Genomic DNA, 21,528 nt, shown 5'->3' on the forward strand with positions numbered 1-21,528 from the left:
GAATATGATGTTTTATTTGCAGAAACGTAAATGATCTTTTCACTAAACAGCAAACAAAATGATGTATCTCTGAAAAATATGATAATGCTTTTTTAAGGATGTGCAGATGGTGCCGTTAGAACATCTGCAGCAATAGAGGATCTGAAGAGAACAGGAATTCTCTGAGAGGATGAGTTACTACCTCCAATCTACTTTTTTTTTTCAATTTTTTTCGCAATGTTCTTTACTGAGAAGCATTTGCTACCCTGGAATGCTCAATATTTGGCCTCTTTTCAGAGCTTCTACTATACTCAAGAGAAAATCTTAATCGTAAAATCTATTCAACATTTTAATCAGTCCACAGTCCATTTTTCAAAACGTCATCAGCTGAGTTTTTCATTTGCATCAAACAATGTTTATTTACGCAAAACAGAAAGCACCTGCATAAACAAGATAGTCAAGTAATGGAGGAGGGTTAGAGAAGGTCAGCAAGGATGGTCAGAGGTATGGTACAGTTTCAGGATGAAGAATCACTAAGTAATCTTGCACTTTTCAGTCCAGAAAGAAGATAACCAGGGAACATGTTAGAGGCCTAAAAGACAGGCCCTTTCAGGGAGAGGACAGTGTAGATTGACAGTTCACTGCCTTTTCAAGTAAGCCGTGACAAAAGAAGTTAGCAGGAAGTGGGTTCAAGCTGGACAAAAGATGTGGTTGCGCTGTGGATCTCCTTGACATAGGATGTTTTATGTGGCAGAAGCTTACACAGGTACAAGGGGACACTGAACAAAGCCATGGAAAAGGAATCCATTCAAGACTGCTAACTGCTTAGAAATTGCATCTGGTTTAGAAAACCTGCAAATGCCTGGAAGCTGGAGGAATACATGTGGAAAACATCATACAGCCTTGTCTTGTTTTTGTACACTTCCCTAGACATCCTTTTTTTGTCCATTGATTTGATTACAGAGGTAGATGAATCCTTGGTCTGACCCTATGGGACTACTCTTCTGTTCATATATTTTGGTCCCCTTGATGGCAGAAATGGTTATGTGTGCAAATGTATAGGTAAAAATTTAATGAAACTTATGAAACAACTTTTAATGATCTTCCCTACCATCTCACATCCTTCCACGTGTCAAGAAGAAATTGCATTATAGTGATTACATAGTTGGTGCTGTGCTTGAAGATCATCAAGAAGATAAGGAGCACTCTACAAGAAATGGTCTCTGCCTAGACTATGTGCCTAGTTTCATCTAGCCTAGATTAACATCTTCACAAAATTAAGACGTGTTAAATAGATCATTTTCAACATCCTCACAAAAATCTGGCTTTGGTTCTCCAGTTCAGAGGTGCTCAGACTATTAAACTACATGGGGAATGATGTCCACCTTAAAATAGAAGTATTTTTACCCATTTCACTTAAAGTTCAGTAATCCAAGACAGTGAATGAACTGTAAAAAGTACTTCATAAAACCAGTATTTCAAACATATTTTAATCTTCTTTGTATCGTGTTTCTATGTAATCTATTTTTTTTTTTAATTTGCATTATGCAAGTCCTGGAAGGACTTGTACTTCATCCTCTGAGTGAGGGCTCTGCCACTTCTTGTATTATGGCTAATGCAGATGGTGAGAACACTGTAGCTGCAGGTGCAGAGATTCCTTCCTGAGGGGGGAGCTTATTTATTCCTTGTTACGCAGTGAACTTCTGTTGGCCAGTTTCTTGTCTTGGTTGTCTTGCCCAGATTTTGATTCCCAAATAGATTTTACAACAGCCCTGAAATGGATAAAAGAATCAAACAAAAACATGCCTTTAAGCAGGTTTACATAAATTGCTCTGAATCATTCCCCTCCCATCCACAATCACTGCAACTGCTTTGCGAATTACTTCTTTCCAATCTCCAGAAGCTTGCTCCTGTTTTCTCTACTGGCAACACAAATATTACAGAGCAACTTAAATAGTTCACCCCAGGTCATGTTTGTTATCAGGAATACCATATATTGATCAAATAAAACATAAATCACACTGTATGCTGTCCACCTACCAGTGAAGAATCATAAAGATCATGGTAAAGATCACACCAACAGTCACAATGATTCCAGTTACCAGGCAAAAGATCAGAATGGCATCTGTCGTCATTCTCCTTGCTTGCCCTATTTCTATTCTCCTTGATTTTTTTGTTTGCATTTCTGAAGAAAAGAAATACATGGTCATTATTATGTTCAAATTTTCAAATGAATCAGGCATTTAATCTGATGGACAGGACCGAAAAGGAGCAGGTCCTGATTATTTACTGTCTGGAATCTTTCACAACCTTCAGGCCTTTACCATATCAGCAAAAGTTAGAACAGTAACATTTTATACCTTCTTTGCAAAGGCATATCTAACCAAGGAAGATGCAAAGAAATGGAGATCAAGGCATATGGAGTAGGATACCTGTCACTTAACAGCCATGAAACACAAAGCACTGCAATTCCAAAAGACAAGGAAAAAATTTAAGTGGGAAAAGTAGCTATTTGGTACATGTTAAGAATGACTAATACAATATTTTTGCTTTAAGAAATGTTTTAATGTAAGATTTCAAGACACGTCCACATAAGATATGTGATCGATAAAGACAGAAGAATTACCACAGGCTGTCTGCCACTCGAGGCAGGCTGACTTCTTTGTTCTGTGGCTCGTACCAGGTGCTCCGTCACCCAGGGCTGAGGCACCAAGGTACCACCATGCTACAGAAGAATTCTAACTGGTAATTGCTGCAATAATAATGATAATAATGAAGCCGGAAGACAGTATGCTAACAAAAGACCAGATTCAAGGACTTAAGTGCTGCTTTTCAGTTCCCTGTCTCTATCTAGGTCTGCAAAGCCTTTATTTAAAGCAAATAACCACTGAGCACAGAAAGGTGTTGTTCTGCATGGCCCAGAAATGCATAGCAAGGAGCAGCTGCATGAAGCTGAGAAGTGAGAAATGTAGCAAGGATATCAAGTAATCTATTTTGTAATGCTGCAGCCTGTTCAACCGTGGACTGTTCACCTAAGGAAACTGAGGGCCCTGCCATTACTTAGGCTGTTTCTCTAAGACCAGACGTACCAGTTAGGAGATGACTCTAACAATCAACCCAAGAGTAGAAAATGCTGAAGATGGTCAACCAACTTCCCCCATCTGTTTTTTGATACTGGATAAAGAAACGCCTGGAAACCAAAGCCAGTCACCTTGTTCTGAAATTTAATTGACCTTATTTGTTCAGCCACATTCAACCAAATCAATGAACCATTAGGCATCTTCCCAGATTCTTTCAGCTTTGACAATTTTACACAAGCCAACCCTAATTTCTCTTTCATTTTCCCACATATAGTTTCTAAAACTAAAGGTGCTATCTCATTGCTGACTGGTATGCAAAATTCATGTTCACACTGGTAGGAATTCTATGTAGCAGAATGACTGCAGAAAAACTATTTCTATTTCTATTTCTATTTCTATTTCTATTTCTATTTCTATTTCTATTTCTATTTCTATTTCTATTTCTATTTCATTACAACTTCTATATAAGGTCCTGTGCCACTGTCATCACTGTAGTATCTAAGCAACTCTTCCATCGCATCATTTGAGTTTCACTCTCCTGCATCACAGAATTTTCATTTCAATATTCTTAAGCCACAGCTCATCTGTAGATTTCTCCTGATTTTTCTGCAAGATACAGAACAGGTAAAAATGGTGAACTGGCTGTGAATATCATACATAGTAAGTCTGAATACTGGGGTTTTCACACAGTGTAGAGCTAACTGCTTTTAGACTAATTCACTTCACTGACTGGACTGTGTCTTTTTAGAATTACCTGCAGTTGTGGGGCATGGAGGTTAATGAAAATTATCTTTGCTTTTGCAATTTCATTAATGTAATATATTTTCCCCTTGGGAAGATGTGAATTTAGTGCTCTAAGAATACCTCTGTTTACAGGCTCTGTAACAGGAGCCTGCTGAAGAGAAAAGCAAGTTTTATGTTACCCACTGCTAACCTACTCAAGTTTTCTTCCTAGGCAAGAAATTCTTCCAATAGTCAAGAACCAGAACTGCCCAAGAGACAACCTGATAATACAGAGGGGGTGCCTTCCCAGTAAACACGCATGTTTAAAATGCAAGCAGTAAGCAGACAGAAAAGCAGCTTCCCAATAAGATGGTTCACAATGAGCAAAGACTGATTCACATCAGGTGCACTTTTAAGCCCCTGACTGCACTCCTAAAGTCCAGGCAACACTCCCAATTAGTCAGTGAGAATTTTGCCACAACCAGAATATGCCTTAAAAACATCTTCAGCTTACAGTTAAGATGTATTTACGCCAACCTTTTTAAAAAATCCACTTGTCTTAGTAAAAGTAGGAAGAGCAATTCTTTTTTGAAACATGCAAAGTCTCGTTCCATGACTTTCAACTTAGAGTCTACAGCCCACTGCAGGTCTGTGGACTACTTCAATATAAAGAATGACAAAAAAAAAACCCACTATCATATATATTCCACAATTACATTGTAAAAAAAATCCTAAAATTGTGTGCACTCCACTGGAAATTTTCTAGAGTTCTACAAAGAAAAAAGAGATTGACAACATTACAACAGTATCAAGCTGATTGCCCCCAACCCTACCGAAAGCTTGGCATTCTCACTTTACCTGTTGATTATTTATATTCATATTTACTAAAAAATGAATGCACTTAAATGAAATGCAAGGGTGGGGTACTGCAGTTAGATTGTAGGCACTGTTGGATCTAATCTATGAAGATACATTTATTTGTTCAAGTCAGAACAAGGCAGGAAGGAAGGAAAAGAAGGAATGACCAGAATTAGTATTTAGCTTCCACCAGTGCTTGCTGAGTTGAGGCCAGCCCTGTCACAGAAACCCCAGAGTGTGCTGGTCATAGTTCATGGAAGCCTTTCCAACAGCTCAAATGGTCCAAGCACACTCCCTCCACCCCAGATCCTATCTATCTGTTGTGCCAATGAGGGGACAATAGGCTGGATTAAAGTGACATCTGTATGGCCATTACCAGCTGATAAGAAGCTTGACAGCTTTTTTACCTTCTTTCTGCCATCAGAACAATATACTTAGGCTGAGCCACCTGCAGGACCTGTCTCAAGGACCTTAGAAATTTACTGCTTTCATATTTGGACTGTGATACATCACATGCCTCCCTCACACCAAGCACCAGAGCAGCATCGTTCTAAAACAGAGAGCACATACTGTGCTGTGGTGTGGCCCGGCAACTATATTTGCATTGTATACCATGGTTTAACAAAGCTGCTTTGATTTCTGTGCTTAGCGGTGTTTCTCTGGACTCTCCTCTACAGTCCAGAGCGGGTCATGGTACCCACTCCCCCTTAATTTGCTTAAATCCAAATGCATTCAGAAGCATCTGTTGTCACTGCTAGCATTTCCCTCCAGAAAACATCAGCAATACAAATTCTGTCTCTGCATTCTATTCAGTCATTTCTTCAATAAGAGAGAGATTCACAATACCATAAATCATATACATTAAGAAAGTGGAACACCTGCTTTTTCAGCACCATTTCTGTCCAAAGGAAACCCACGGTGTCAGTAGCACCGTTCCTCTTCATCCTCCTCTTCCCCTGGGTTTTAAATTGAGCTGGAGTTCCTCCTAGACCATGATGTTGACTGTACAGCAGTGCTCCATCTACAAGCAGACGCTCAACCAATTGTTTATACAGTCCAGCAGCCAACAGGAGTTCTTTCCACCAGTTTTCAGATCCAGAAAGTATACATCAGTTTGGCAGAGGGGAATGAGATTTTGCCTTTGCAGACTGTGTTTTTTTCCTCTTAATATAATGGTGATGCATAGCTTTTTTGTTTCCCTTCTATATTATCTATAAGCCTTTTTCTATGTATTAAAAATGGATGGATATATGTTAATGGGAGAGTAGGATTACATACACACAGATGAGATCCAGGCTGTTAACCTTGGGTACTGGGATTCCCCGTTTCATTTCTGTGCAAATGCAAGGACAACATGACTATGCTAATTACATGTTTGTACAGTAGCCAGTTACAGAGATGTGACTTTTCTCTCTCAAGAAGTTCTGGCACTGAAGTCATCAGCAGGAAATAAACTGAAGAGAGATGGGTATTAGAATGGCCTCTGAGACACAGAAATGCTATTCCCTTCATCTTCTCCACAAAAGTGCCACTAGACACACACCCCAACTCGCTCTCTCACTCATGAAAAGCACAGAGCTTGGAGCACAGCTGGGATCTCAGTAGGCTGACACCCTTCACATAGCATCCTAATGAGGATAGTTCTCTGCTTTCACATTCCTCCCTTGCAGAATCCTCCGTCCTCACAGGACTATTATTAGTAAATATGAATAAACCACCTTCCAGCTCCAAAGTCTTCACAAATCACCAAACAACACAATGGGCAGGAGTGTGAAACAACACCCTTCAGTGTATTTCAGGGTAGTGATTTAGTGAGAAGGACATACAAAAATGTCATTTATTAAAAGATGGGATTTTCCTTGCAGAGATCCCAATAATTTCTGATGAAGATAAAATACTTTTTTTTTTCCCTGTTATGTTTATCTTGCTATAAAAGACAAAGAGAACCCATAGGCCTGAACAGTTCTGAAAACAAAAGGAAGAGCCAAATTACTAAAGACCACTCACTTATGCAAAAAGGTCATTAAGACTGTTCATCAAAAGGTCACTGAGAAGCACAGTGATCACTGGTAAAGGACACATCGAAGTTTCCATGCACAGATTTAAAATTAACTCATACAAAGTTTTGCCACATGGCAAATGCACGCAAATTCCTGTGAGGTTTTACCTGCCCTTTTGCAACATGTCTTCCCTTCCTCCCACCTCACACACTTCAAAATCTGAAGCAGGAAGTGTCACGCTATATATTTTCAAGTGGTGGCTTTGGAGCCAGGCTCACAGACAGTGTTGCTGAATCTGGCCACTGCTGTTCACATGGGTAAAACAGAGGTTGGAAAGAGGAGGAAGGATGAGACCAAAGCAAACACAATCGCCCCTTATTGGCTGCACTGATAATTTTTAGCTCTGTTGATGACTTCAAGGCTTTCCCTCTAGGAAAGTGCCAAGAAGAAAGGCCAGCCACAGAGCAAACACATTTCCAGTTCCCCTGCCCTGTCCTGCAGCTCTGGCATGAAGAAATGTGTCTCTGTGGAATAGTGAAAGGAGTGATCTCAGTGATGTGAAAGACAAAATATACAAACTTCACAGAATCACAGAATCACAGAATCACAGAATGTTAGGGAATGAAGGGACCTCGAAAGATCATCTAGTCCAATCCCCCTGCCGGAGCAGGATTGCCTAGACCATAAACTTATGCTTATTGACTTGAGTGAGGCAGAGAGATGGTCAGAATCACCTCAGCTGGATTAAAAAAAAATAAGTAAGTTAGGAGGTAATAGAGAGTACCTGCTCTTTTCCTGGCTAAAACTGATTTGCCCTTTCAGCTGGTTCAAATGCACCTCCCAAAATCTATACGAGACCCTCTCCCCACAGACACCCTGGCCTGTTGTACCAGGTGCCTGTGCCCAGGCAGTGGGGGCTGCAGGGTGGCCGCTGTGAGAAGCGGCTGCCCCGGGCTCAACATGGACAGTTCCAGCTGGCTCCAACCCACCAGCCTGGGAGGGTGTTGGCAGCCAGGCAGGGTCAGCCCACCGCCCCTGCCCGACCCACGCTGACTAGAGATCTCCATGGCCAATTTTGGATGCTGGAAGAAAAATCCAGTCCAGTCCTGTAGATTACCTGAAAAAGGAGATTCTTATCCTATTTCTGATACTGATTCTGTCCTTCTTTACGTTTCAGCTTGGAGATCAGATAGATAAATGGCAAAAAAAAAGATGCTCGCTCAATGGAAAGACTTAGATTTTCTGGAGTAGGTAGAGAAATCATCTTCCTTGACAGGGATGATAAACTTAAGTCTCAAATTCCCCAACCCTCATTTCAGAAAGTCTTTTAATGAGGAACTGGGAAAAGCAGCATTGTGCCGTGGGCAGAAATGCTACCCCTTTCCAGAAGGCACACTCCCAGAAAACAGAGCAGCTCTGCAAAATACAAGGCAGCAGCTAAGAAAACCTACATCCAAACACAAGGAGTCTCGTTGCATCCATTGATGCTGCCAGAAGGATCTTTCTCATTTCCTCCCAAACCTGCTGGAAAAGTAAATGCCATCTTCTGATCTGGCTAGACTTCTGACCATCCACAGAGAGCAAAACTAGATCTGTATGATGAAAGTCCTGGTACATTCTCAATCAAAATTTCAGCTGATAGCTTCTTCCATGTACCTGATTAAGAGTTAATAGTTTCTAAAGTCCAAACAATGGCACTCCTGGGGAAGCAAAGCCCAGAAACACCTCTGTGCAAAGCTGGTCTGGCACTCAGCAGAACAACCCATTCCTTTTAAGCTGCTTAATAAACCTCAGAGCTTGTCTTCCTCAGATTTCTGTCTAGTCATAAATATTTTCTGAACCAATAAGTCTCAATCCTTGTAAGAAGTTTTCAGAGTGTATGTCTGTTGGTTGGGTTTCATCTGACCACTTTTCACCCAGACTTCTCAGTCACAGCTTAAACACAAGTGTGTGAGTCGTCCTATTGATGACTCATCGACTCAAGTCAATGGGACCATTTGCATGCTTAAACCTAAAACAGATTATGTGCTCTGCTAATTCAGGTCTCAAAAAGGAAGCTTCCTCTGTACAAAAAGGAACATATTAGGAGACTGAATAGTGGGAGAAGGGTGGGGAGGGGGGGAAGCTTTGGGCGTTTTGTGACTGCCAGATGGATTTAGAAAATGAATAAACAAATTCCACGTTACTGTACAATGGCAGAAAGGACCTCAAAAGAGATATAGGAAATAGCCTGTCTTACTGAAGAGAGAGGGTAAAAAGTAGGATTCCCAGGCCAGACAATTTTACCTAGATAAACAACATGGAAGGGAGAAACATGGGGAGGGGTATCTCTAAGGATTTATTTCTTTCTAGTCTGCCATAATTTTGCATAAGACCTGAATCTACATTATTTCAGGAAAAACTTCAAATTTTGATGAGCAAGGCACTTTCACCCTTTCTCTGATTAGGAAAGAGGGAGTTTCTGCACGGCTGTTCTCATGGTTTGAGAAAATCAGCACACTGCTACCTTTCCTGATGAAGTCAGCAAAAATTGCATTGGCAGAGGAGGTGAGAAATGTAGTACTGGGGAACCTGTTTTATGATGTATTCTTTTTAATGTTAAACTTTGCTAAATCCATTGTGTATAAGCAAATTCCAGATGGACACTAAAAGAAAAAGTCCAAAAGGTTGTTTTCGTGCTTCAATATTGAAGTGAAAAGGAGACTTAACTGCAGAACCCGTGCTGCTGGTGCTATGGGGCTAGTGAGACAAAAAGAAGTCTATGTTAACCAACCTGGGTGCAGTAAAAAAATAAGCAGGTAATAAGAAAATCTTATTTTAGCTTGAATTTGTACAAAGGATAAAGAAACCACAAGGAACCTCTTCATTCCCATTCTGTCATTTCCTTTTATATTGGCCTGCATTTCATGACAGTCATTACCACAGCGCACAAGCTCCTGCCTATATACTACTGGTGACATGCAATCTTACAAAGATTGAGTACTACATAAAAAACACAAGGCCATATCACTAGAAGCCTGTAAGTATCTCTACGAGCTTACCAGTTGTTGCGTAGACTGTGTATTTTACAGAGGCAATTGTGTTTCCATTTTCTTGAGTTTCACACTGGAAAGTAACTGAATGGGTATCTCTGCAAACTTCCATAATAGCTGAATCATTGGGAAGAATGTGTGCTGTCTAGCCATATATAAAAGAAAAGAAAAAAAAAAGGGGTTGTATTTTTTCAAATAGATCTGCAAAGACAAGTTGCATTGTGTCAGACACCCAGGAAAGTGCTTATTCTACTCCAACAGCTTTCAACCTGTCAGGATCACTTGGCCCCTGGCAAACTTTCTCCCACCTCTTCAGCACCTCCTAATTGAACGACTCGGAAGGGCAATGTGGTTGTGACTTGGTGACGTGAATGCACTCACCAGCCACTCTGCCCCATTTTTCTGAAATAACAGTAAATATTACTCTCTAAAATTACTGTTTCCCTCACATAAACAGGATATTGAAGCTGCATAAAGGAGCAAAGCCATGTGAGTCCTTGTATTACCAACTCGCCAGCAAGAAATCAGGGCTTATTTGCATTATGACAGCAAAGGAAATAATCTGTCCAGAAGTCTGTACAAGCCAGATGAAGTATGTGGTAAATACATGCAGTATGCAATTTTTCTTCACAAAGTGGGGTTCAGTTACTCACCTTGTCTGGAATTAACATCTTCCAAACATATTTAAATCGATTTTCAGGATATATATAAATACAAGGCATCTTCACACAGGCAAGGCCATCAGAAATTGGTATTCCCCCTATAAGAGGAGTTTTTAATAGGTATACCATCAGCTATATGAAACATCTCTGTATAGATCATAAAGTTAGTAATTTTTCAAACCACAGAATGTTACTTGTAAATTATCCTTTCCCTTAAAATTACTTCAAATACTTTTTGCTTCGTCAAATGTCTGGAACGAAGCACATAGCAGAAAAACGGTATTTCACAGGGACTTGAAATCAAGCGCACAGCAGTACAGAAATGAGATCTGAAACATTACTGGATTGCTGAACAGGGTGATTGGAGGGTGGAATGCAATCACTTCATTCCACTTCCACCCCACTCACAGAGAACAAGGATGTTTCCTTTGAACCAACTTATTTTCTCTAGATTACTGTGTATCACAGTGTTCCACTTACATCCATAGTCTACTGGCCCCCGGCATTCCTCCACACGGACAATACATTTTGCTTCAGTCCCAGGGCATCCACTGGTTAACAGAACTTCTCGAATGCCAATCCCTTTGGGGGGAAAAAAATCTTTCACTCTGCATTTCTTCATTTTCTTCATACTCTGTTTTTGATTTCTCTTTCTTTATCCTGGATGTTAATATGATGTATCTACCAAATACCAAGCAAACCAGATCTTCTCTGAGTGCCTGCAAAGCTATCTCATGTTGGTATCATCTAAGATTTCAAGACAACATGTATTTCTGTCAGACTCTGCACCATAGGGAGTCAACTGTATCCTGGGCAGCGTGGCCAGCAGGTCGAGCGAGGTGATTCTGCCCCTCTACTTCGTTCTTGTGACACCTGGAGTGCTGTATCCAGCTCTGGGGCTCCCAACATAAGAAGGACACAGACATGTTGGAGCAGGTCCAGAAGAGGGCCATGAAGATGATCAGAGGGCCGGAGCACCTCTCCTATGACGACAGGCTGAGAGAGTTGGGACTGTTCAGCCTGGAGAAGAGAAGGCTCCAGGCAGACCTTCTAGCAGCCTTCCAGTACCTGAAGGGGGCCTACAGGAAAGCTGGAGAGGGACTTTTTACAAGGGCATGGAGTGATAGGATGAGGGGGAATGGTTTTAAACTGAAAGAGGGTAGACTTAGATTAGATCTTAGGAAGAAATTCTTGACTGTGAGGGTGTTGAGACACTGGAACAGGTTGCCCAGAGAAGTTGTGGCTGCCCCCTCCCTGGCAGTGTTCAAGGCCAAGCTGGATGGGGCTCTGAGCAACCTGGTCTAGTGGAAAGGTGTCCCTGCCCATAGCAGGGGGGTTGGAACTAGCTGATCTTTAAGGTCCCTTCCAACCCAAACCATTCTATGATTCTATGATTCTTAGAATCACCATGTGTCAGAAAAAGAATTCAGAATTAATTCAAAACTTTTCTTACAGAAAAAGAATTTGAAATGAAACTAGTATATGTTCTGCAAAACAGTTAATTCACTTTAAATATAAAAGCATTTCGGCTCCTGGCCTTTAAATGCTCAAATCAGATGGCACAGAGAATCTTGTACAGACTGCCAACACAGTCTGCCTCCAGTCTTATGACTGACTGAGTGTCTTCAACTCCCACCAAGGTCAACAGAAACTGAAGGCACTAAAAACCTCCTGGCACTGGGATTGAGAAGTCTTAAGTTACCTAATAGTGCCCAAAAATTAGTGATACAAGAATACCGCTAACAGCCTCCATAATGAAGCCTCTCAAGCATGGAGCCTGGTGGTCAGTAACACAGAGCTTCTCATGAGAATCAGGTGAAGTCAAGTGTTGACCACCAGGACTCCACCTGCAACATGGAGGGTCCTACTGAAGACAAAGAACAGGAGATAACCTATCACAAATGTGTAAAGTTAACGAAAATTCCTGCACAATGTTCAAGCAAGCAAAACAAACGTTCACTCTCACTATCAGGATTTCAATGGGAACATCCTCATTTTAACAATTACAAAAAAATTCAAAACAAGTGCTATAATTGTTTTTGCCAAATTGTGTGTACACAGTTCATTGGAATGACATAGCTTGTGGGGGAGGCAGGAATAATATGTTTAGGCCCAGTAAACACTGAAGGTTTTGCCATTTTCCCAGAAGCATTTTGTTTACTAATAGGCATGGAAAAAGGAGAATTAAACCTCCCCTTGCAGTATAATAATAAATAGGAAATTGGCTTGAATATTGCATTTATGATGCATCTTTAATGTGTATTACATAAACCAATGGATTTCAGAATGTTTCAGAGATGTCATGTAACTCGTGAAACAGTACTTCAAGTGACAGAGGGAGACAACACCGCTTACTGAAAATGACACAAAACAAGGATTGTCCTCCACTCCAGAGAATGTCTCATCTCATGGATGCAGAGACAGAGGTGTAAATGGCAGTGAATTAAAGGCACTCCTCTTTCTTCAGTGCCATGTAGGCTTTTTTAGCTAACAAAAAAGACAGGAAACCTATGAAAAGCCAAAAAGCTGGCTTGATAAAATCTGGGTGCTGGGCTAGCTGTAGTCAAATTCATCAGGAAAAATCTCACCATGTCTGATCTATGGGAATATTAAAATTTTGGAAGTATATCATACTCAAAGGACTGATGAAAAAAAGCTCTTTTAATTAGATCTGCAAGTTCTTTTGGTACTCCTCTGCCTCTTCCTTTTGGACAGCTTTTTCTTTCATTCCCATGTTTCTTTTCCCCACCTCTTCTTAATAGCTGCCAATGCTGATGAAATTAATCTACTGAGATGTTCTAACAAATGAAGTCTTAACTTCAACAAGTCATACAAGTTAACCTAACAGAAAACTGGCCACAATGCAGTAAAAATAAATTACCCAAATGAAATTCACCCTAGAGAAATGTAAATTAATCGACTGGTGGAGGGAGGGGGGTGAAGAGGGATGATCCACAAGGAACTGAATACTTAGCAATACAAAAACAGCAGTTACGAGAGAAATTTAGAGGTAAGAGTGGCCAAAACAATTAGACCACAAAGAGACAAAGGGAAATTTGAGGCAGGTATGACAAGACATCATTAACATATGCTTTAATGCCTCTGTAAGCCTGAAGTATGACTAGAGGAGCAATGGATCTGAGACCCAACATTATGCGGAGAAAATAAAGAAAATGCAGTCAGTTCAGAAAGCAAGAACTATAAAGGGCTAGATAGATGAATCTAGAGAATAAGGGACATGAAGGAGACAAAGAGCTTACAGCTTTACTGGAAGAACCAAGAAGCCACCTTTCAGCCTTTCAACAGACAAACACGCCATGCATTGAACAGCCTAGACTAGAAAGAAGGCTACAATCTCAACTCCAGATATGAGGTGATGCCAGATATGAGATCATAGAATCACAGAATCATAGAATGGTTTGGATTGGAAGGAACCTTAAAGATCATCTGGTTCCAACCCCACTGCCATGGCGAGGGACACCTTCCACTGGACCAGGTTGCTCAAAGCCCCATCCAGCCTGGCCTTGAACACTGCCAGGGAGGGGGCACCCACAACTTCTCTGGGCAACCTGTTCCAGTGTCTCAACACCCTCACAGTAAAGAATTTCTTCCTAAGATCTAATCTAAGTCTACCCTCTTTCAGTTTAAAACCATTCCCCCTCGTTCTGTCACTACATGCCCTTGTAAAAAGTCCCTTTCCAGCTTTCCTGTAGGCCCCCTTCAGGTACTGGAAGGCTGCTAGAAGGTCTGCCTGGAGCCTTCTCTTCTCCAGGCTGAACAACCCCAACTCTCTCAGCCGGTCTTCATAGGAGAGGTGCTCCAGCCCTCTGATCACCTTCGTGGCCCTTCTCTGGACTTATTCCAACATGTCTGTGTCCTTCCTCTGTTGGGGGCCCCAGAGCTGGATGCAGCACTCCAGGTGGGATCTCATAAGAGCAAAGGGGCAGAATCACCTCGCTCAACCTGCTGGTCACGCTTCTTTTGATGCAGCTGATTTTTTTTTCATTAGAGCTTCCCTTTCCTGATTTTTCAGTAAGACTACATAATTTTAAGTATTTAAATGATTAAACATTTTGTATTGGGTCTGGCTGGGATGGAATTAACTTTCCCCATAGCAGCCCACATAGTGCTGTGCTTTGTATTTATAGCTGGAATGGTGTCGATAAGACACCGATGTTTTGGCTACTGCTGAACAGTGTTCCCACAGCATCAAGGCTGTCTCTTCACACCCCACACCCCTCAAGGGCCACTAGGCTGGAGGCGGGCAAGAGGCTGGAAGGGGACACAGCTGGGACAGCTGACCCAAACTGACCAAAGTGATATTCCGTACCATATGACGTCATGCTCAGCAATAAAAGCTAAGAGAAAGGAGGTGGAAGGGGCATTTGTTATTAAGGCATTTGTCTTCCAAAGCAACCACTATGCAGACTGGTACCCTACTTCTCAAAAAGTGGCTGGACGTCACTTGCTGATAGGAAGTAGAGAATAAATTTTTTCGCTTTTTTCCTCTGTGTCTGCACGCAGCCTTTGCTTTTCTCAATAAACTGTCTTTATTGACCCACGAGTTTTGCAACTTATTTTTTCTCCCTGTCCCTCTGAGGAGGGGAGTGATAGAGTGGCTTGGTGGTCACCTGGCGTCCAGCCAAGGTTAGCCCAACACAACATTAACACTGAGGGACCAAAGATGAAACTGAGACAAAATTTAGTGAAATTCCTTGAAAATAAGGAACATTTGAGACATCTGCTAGAGGGATGGGACTTATGGAGCAGTTTCGTAGTATCCAAAAGATGTGTGCACCAGAACAAGTAAGGTTATTATGGGGACACATATACAGCATTGGTATACAGAACATATAAGCAGATTTTAAATTATGAAGTTAAGAAAGAGAAATATTAAAGTATGCAGAAGCAAAAAAAAATCTCCTAAAACCATAATGTCCTAAGATTAGAAATAGGATGGAATCAAGGAAGTTCTATCATTGGAAATATGAAAAAGTGACTGGAAAAAATGAAAAGGCATACTCCAGAAAACATCAGATAGATGGGGGCAAAACCTCGTCTTTCTCTCTTCTGTAGTCTTATGAGAAGCTGAATTTGTTCAGAAAATAATTAATAGCATTTCTAATTCAAGACTGCTTCCTTAGCAATATAATTACCACCTCACAGCAGTTTCTATCACCACCCTAAATGCAGAGCTGTCTTCTTAAGGCTCATCTCATTTTTTCTGTCTCCTTTCCCACTCCAGAATGATACCTCTCCTCTCCATTGCACCATTTATAAATTGTATAAATGTGGAATACAGAACAGGCTACTGCAGGCAAGCAATTTTTTGGCAATATTGTATGTGGGAAGACATCTGTGAGAAGCATCAGAAGATCTTTCATCTTCTGAACATCTCACAGATGTTCACAAATAGCGAAAATTGTTACTTTGGGAAGGCAGCTCATGTGCCAATAAACGTAGGGAACTGGTTTAAAATAGGAGCTTGCAGGCTGTGAAATTAATAAAACAACAGATCTGACCTAAACTCCTAATGACAATCAGCCTGATTGTTTTTGTTAATTATAGTTATTGGCAATTGAAATCAATGAGAGGTGAACGAGGGCAAGCAAATTACAACTGCTAAATTGCTACAGTTAGCACTTTTTTTTTTCCAAAACAAATGACAGTATGTTTTATTCATCTGCTTTGCTACTTACCACATGTAACTGCGCATACTCCAAATTCTACTTCCGTGGACACACTGGTATTCAGACCTGAACACAAAGTCTAAAGTTACATCTCTAATACAGATGGGGGGGGAAATGCCCAATTAACAGGAAACTCACTCCTTGAAATATTTACTACTTTTTAGTTGAAATGTGAAATTTGCTAACATTTTTGCTTTCACTAACTAGACCAGAAAACCACATTCATGAAAAATTGATCATAAAATCCAGTGTGAATAGCATTCATGTTTAAACCTTAAGATGATTCTTTAAAAGGAAAAAATGTATTTTTCTTATAAACCAGCCTATGATGTTAAATTACAGAATCACAGAATGGTTGGAAGGGACCTCTGGAGATCATCTAGTCCAACCCCCTGCTAAAGCAGGTTCACCTGGAGCAGGTTGCACAGGGATGCGTCCAGGCGGGTTTTGAATATCTCCAGAGACGGAGACTACCGAGTGCTCTGGGAAGTGCAGTGTCTAGGTTCTATGCAAATGATAGGTCTTCCCTGAAAAGAGTTAAAAACAATTTTCATTAAACAATATCCAGTTAACTCATTTCCTTGTTCTTTCTGGCTAATGTACGTCTTCCCACATGATTTTTTCCCCATCATACTTCAAGGTCAGGTTTAGACAGCCAGTACAGAGATGAGTCAACCAGGTACAGTATTTTAATTAGGTACTGGGGTTTTAATCAGTGTGATTGGGTTTCTTTCATTTTTTAATGGTACTTTGAGGTTACAGAATGGGTTTCACAGAATGTACAAAAGCAAAAGGTTCGCATCTCCATCTGGGATTCAAATCTGGATTATAGATTTTATTCCTAATAGCATGCAATTTGAATGTTTGTTTATAAGGATACTGAGATACAGTAATTGTTCCATAGAGAAATTAACTTAGTGAAACTCCATTGGAAATTATTCACTAAATAAGCAATAGGTCTTTTCAATTCTTCCAAATGCAAAGAGAAAGTCACTATGACTGTTTTTACAAGTCTACACTGCCAGTCCCGCCTACTCAGATTATTTTTTTCTGATAACAAATACACACCAATGTAAAGTTTGCTTTCACTGTCTCTCAGTTTTTTATATTCAAGATTTATGTTTACAAAATGTTACTTCTGTGCAGCAATGCAAGTTTATATATCACTTCTTGCTACTAAATCTCTGAGTAACATTTACATTTTTCACACACTATCCAAAACTTTAAATTTCTCAGGTTGAAAGGAACAGATCCATTTCTCTTGCACTCAGTGATATATGAATATAAAACCCTTATTCCTCCATTGTAAAGGATTTACACTGCAGCAGCACGGTGCATTCTCCACAATGATACACTGATACTGAACTCTTTTTCCCAACGTTATAAATGAGCCATCAAAATCTTATTCTTCTGTTATCTCTAACTGTCTCTATGGTTTTGACATTTACTTCAGCATATAAACTGTGCTCTTCAGAACAGTCTTCTAGCGTATGCACAACAATCCTTAAACAATAACTTAGCTATCCAGTTGAATGATAAAAAATCCAACCTTAGACAAAACATAAGGAAAAAAATGATAAGATTAAAATCCTATGAAAACAGAGACAGCCTTTAAAACAGCTGGTGTATCCTTAAACTCTATCTGTAATGAGTCTTGAAAAAGAATAACTTCTTTAGAAGATGGTCCCCACCATGGACATCCTATCATGTCTCCCTTAGCTTCTTTTAAATTAATGGGGCAGTCATTCAACAGTCTTGTCTAACGACAACTACCCCAGCACAGCAGAGAGAGAAGGAGAACTTAAGGATCCTGTCTACAGTCTAAATACAGTCCTGTTTAAATAAAAACCTGTTTTCAACTTGGTACAACGTGAGTTGCACTTGTTTGCTTGCACAGAATAAACATAAGCATGCAAAAATGAATAGGAAGGAGGGCTAGGACAGCTTCAGATGATGTAAATTCTCAACTCAATAGATTTCTGACAATTCATATCAGCTTACGGTAAGCCCCAAACCTCTACTCTGAAAGTAGGCATTGCTGTAATTCAATTTCGAGGTGACAAGCTGCGTGTAGCTACAGCAGGGCGTCATCATATCTGAAAGGAGAAGCTGCCATTTCCCATCCAGACACAAATTTAAAAAAAAAGAAGAAAAAGCTTTAGAAACAAGAAGAGACACAAAACTTCGGATATCATTAATAGAACGCTGAGGGACTTTGCTAACCGGTGAAAGCAAACTTCTCCTAATTATAGGTGAAGATGTCAACCACGATACCCTTTCAGGGTGCTTCAGGAGCACCACAATGTGCAACATGGCTCTTTTGTCAGAGATTCATAATGATGAACTGACTATAGCTCTGAATAAAAAAGATACTGTATTTTCTAAGTAGTAATACTCCAAATAAACCTTTCAACACACCTAAAGATTAAAAGCTGATTGGTTCTAAATTAACAAGTTAATCAGGAATCATCAATCCTGATTTCTGATTTAATGAAATTTAAAAAAATAAAAAACAGGAAGAAACTTTTAAGGGAAACAGGAGCAGGTTCACTGATAATCCTCTGGATAACACAACACTTTTCATATCAATGTTATGAACCTTCCATGCCAATATCACAACACAAAGTTTTGTATGGCTTCCTTTACTTGCATTTCCTCCCTACATTTTAAACGAACCGAAATGTTAAGAAAGTTGCCGGTAAGTAACTACAGATCTTTCTACTTATATAAGATGGCTGGTTCCAGTTGCATCAAGTTCAGATAAAAATATAGTGTCAGCGCTATGCAAAAAGTATTATGTATATAGCTGCCATTAGCATTAATAAGAGTTATATATGTAAATCCCACACATGCTGAGATAAGAATGTGCTAAGGAACTGCATTTACATTCCTGTCAGAGGGCTGCAATTAGTACCAGCACAGCAAAGGCAGTCTGTATGCCTCTCTACATTTGGAAGCCTTGTAAAATCCATGTAGAACAGAAATCTTTGCCATTATACACCATTTTAATTACAAGCCACATCACTGCATACATGCAGAATATTTTGATAAACACTAAAAGCCCACAGAAGTCCTACTAAAAATGTCACCAGAGAGCACTCAAAGTCATGCTCGTGCACCCTAGGGGAACTCGCTCACTTCTGAGTTGGGCATCTCATTCTTGCCAAATGTTGTGGCTTCAGTGCTTATGGGGGTCCTGAAGGTCCAAGTGCAGAGAGGAAGGGGAGCAGCACTGCTCCATCACCAAAGTGACACCACGAGGGGCTGCTAAGGGGATGGAAATCTTTCCATGGGCAATTGGCTTTGCACTTGACAACCCATCAGCTGTGAACCTGTGCGGTTCATTGCTCGACGACAGATGGAGGGGGTTTGCATGTATCCGACTCTGCGTAGCCCACCCTCTTGGCTACGAGAGTGAAGAGCAGATCTGGAGCTTAGATCTGGAGCTTTCCCCATCTCCTCATCTTCCCTCCCCCTTCAGGAGGGCCCCTGTGATGCTGCATGGCTTAATAAAGCGCTCTGACACCTTCCCACTGCCTGCATATGACACCGAGGTGAGATCGTTACATCCTGGCGGTGATTAAGCCTTGCTCACAACGCACGACTCCCGGCAGGCCCGCAAATATCTGCTCTTCCTCACGAAACCTGGTCTCCCTGCACCCCGGCCGCGCACCCCTTGCCTCCAGCGAGGGAAGCCGGGCGGGGACGGGGAAACTCCCCTCGCTGGAGCGGGAATCACCGGATCTGCGGGAGAACCCACAAGGGGAGAGGAGCACGCAGTCGGCCGGGCTGCGCGGAGAGAAGCGCCCGCACCTCTCGGGAAGGGCCCCGGCGCCAGAGGCCGCGGCTCTGGCCGGAGGTGGCGGGGACGCCCCCGCCAGCCAAGGGCACCAACACCGCCCGCGGCCGCCTCACCCGGCTCGGCGCGCCCGCCCGGGGCCTCCGCCGCCGCCGCGCTGCTGCCGTTCGCGGAGGCCGCCGCCAGCAAGGCCAGGAGCAGAGGCAGGAGCCGGGCCGAGCGCCCCGCCGCGCCGCCCGCCCGCAGCGCCATGCTGCCGCGCTCCCAGCCCGCCGCGCCGCCCGGGAACCCCGGGTGCATCACAACGGGCCCGGGCCCGGCGGGGCTCTCCCTTCCCGGCAGCCGTGCTCGCCCGGGCTGGCTGGTCCGGGGGCCCCGAGGTCGCAGGTTGAAGCCGGCAACCGGAGTGAGCAGTTTGCGGCCCCTTCATTTGCTGTTGCTCATGCTGGAGCGCAAGCCCGACTTTCTAATAAAATGGGTAGCAAACTTTGTGGCACCCAAAGGATCTGACTGCCTGTGGAAGATGGTCCTGAATAATAGCATTTGTGGTTGCAACCGAAGCATCTAGTTCTTCTCCAAAGCCTAGAAAAGGCAGATTTAGATTCAAATCTTTGTGGCTGACTCCAGTTTCTTCAAATACTACCCTGGGCTTTCCACAGTACCTTTCAACCTGCAATATGCCAGAGCTCTGTAAAACCCGGGGGGTCTGAAATGCACCTGTGCTCAGGAAACTGGCAATCATGCATATGATGGGTGTGTTGGGCAACAGTCCTGACTGCGAGTGGGACATCAGGCCAGCAGGTAGGAAGTCAAGGAAGGGTACCAGGAGACCTGCATGGTTAAACAGGGAACTGCTGGGCAAACTCAAGTGGAAGAAGAGGGTGTACAGATCATGGAAGGAGGGGCTGGCCACTTGGGAGGAATATAAGCCTGTTGTCAGAGGATGTAGGGAGGCAACTAGGAAAGCTAAGGCCTCCTTGGAATTAAACCTTGCAAGAGAGGTCAAGGACAACAGAAAGGGCTTCTTCAAATACATTGCAGGTAAAGCCAACACTAGAGGCAATGTAGGCCCACTGATGAATGAGGTGGGGGCCCTGGAGACAGAGGATAAAAAGAAGGCGGAGTTACTGAATGCCTTCTTTGCCTCTGTCTATACTGTTGGAGGCTGTCCTGAGGAGCTCCGGGCCCCTGAGGCCCCAGAAGAAGTCAGGATAGAGGAGGAATCTGTCTTGGTAGATGAGGGCTGGGTCAGGGACCAATTAAGCAACCTGGACGTCCATAAATCCATGGGCCCTGATGGGATGCACCCACGGGTGCTGAGGGAGCTGGCAGAAGTCATTGCTAGGCCACTCTCCATCATCTTTGCTAAGTCGTGGGCAACGGGAGAGGTGCCTGAGGACTGGAGAAAAGCAAATGTCACTCCAGTCTTCAAAAAGGGCAAGAAGGAGGACCTGGGTAACTATAGACCGCTCAGCCTCACCTCCATCCCCGGAAAGGTGATGGAACAACTTGTCCTTGGTGCTGTCTCTAGGCACATCAAGGATAGGGGGATCATTAGGGGCACTCAGCATGGCTTCACCAAGGGGAAGTCATGCTTAACCAACTTGATAGCCTTTTATGAGGACATAACCCGGTGGATAGATGATGGTAAAGCTGTGGATGTGGTCTATCTCGATTTCAGTAAAGCGTTTGACACGGTCTCCCA

General features: G+C 42.2%; 1 protein-coding gene across 1 annotated transcript; it reads right to left on the reverse strand.

Annotated features, from left to right (window-relative positions):
* Positions 1-1,657: 1,657 nt before the first annotated feature.
* SPACA1 (sperm acrosome associated 1) lies at positions 1,658-20,123 on the reverse strand. The gene is made up of 7 exons (XM_068396369.1): positions 19,838-20,123; positions 16,034-16,090; positions 10,815-10,916; positions 10,326-10,432; positions 9,682-9,817; positions 2,020-2,164; positions 1,658-1,751 (listed from the first exon to the last, which is right to left on the reverse strand). The coding sequence occupies exons 1-7, from the start codon at positions 20,121-20,123 to the stop codon at positions 1,658-1,660; spliced, it is 927 nt and encodes a 308-aa protein (XP_068252470.1).
* Between the last annotated feature and the right edge of the window lie 1,405 nt (positions 20,124-21,528).

Source organism: Nyctibius grandis, chromosome 1 (genome assembly GCF_013368605.1).
Source record: "Nyctibius grandis isolate bNycGra1 chromosome 1, bNycGra1.pri, whole genome shotgun sequence".
NCBI lineage: Eukaryota > Metazoa > Chordata > Aves > Nyctibiiformes > Nyctibiidae > Nyctibius > Nyctibius grandis.

Bases quoted from the DNA above. Each gene is read 5' to 3' on its own strand.
- SPACA1 (XM_068396369.1), bottom strand. From the start codon at position 20,123: ATGCACCCGGGGTTCCCGGGCGGCGCGGCGGGCTGGGAGCGCGGCAGC. The intron at 10,917-16,033 runs GTAAGTAGCAAA...TTCCCCCCAAAG, and splicing joins AGTATGCGCAGTTACATGTG to GGATTGGCATTCGAGAAGTT. The intron at 2,165-9,681 runs GTAAGCTCGTAG...TCTTTTCTTCAG, and splicing joins CACAGTCTACGCAACAACTG to AAATGCAAACAAAAAAATCA.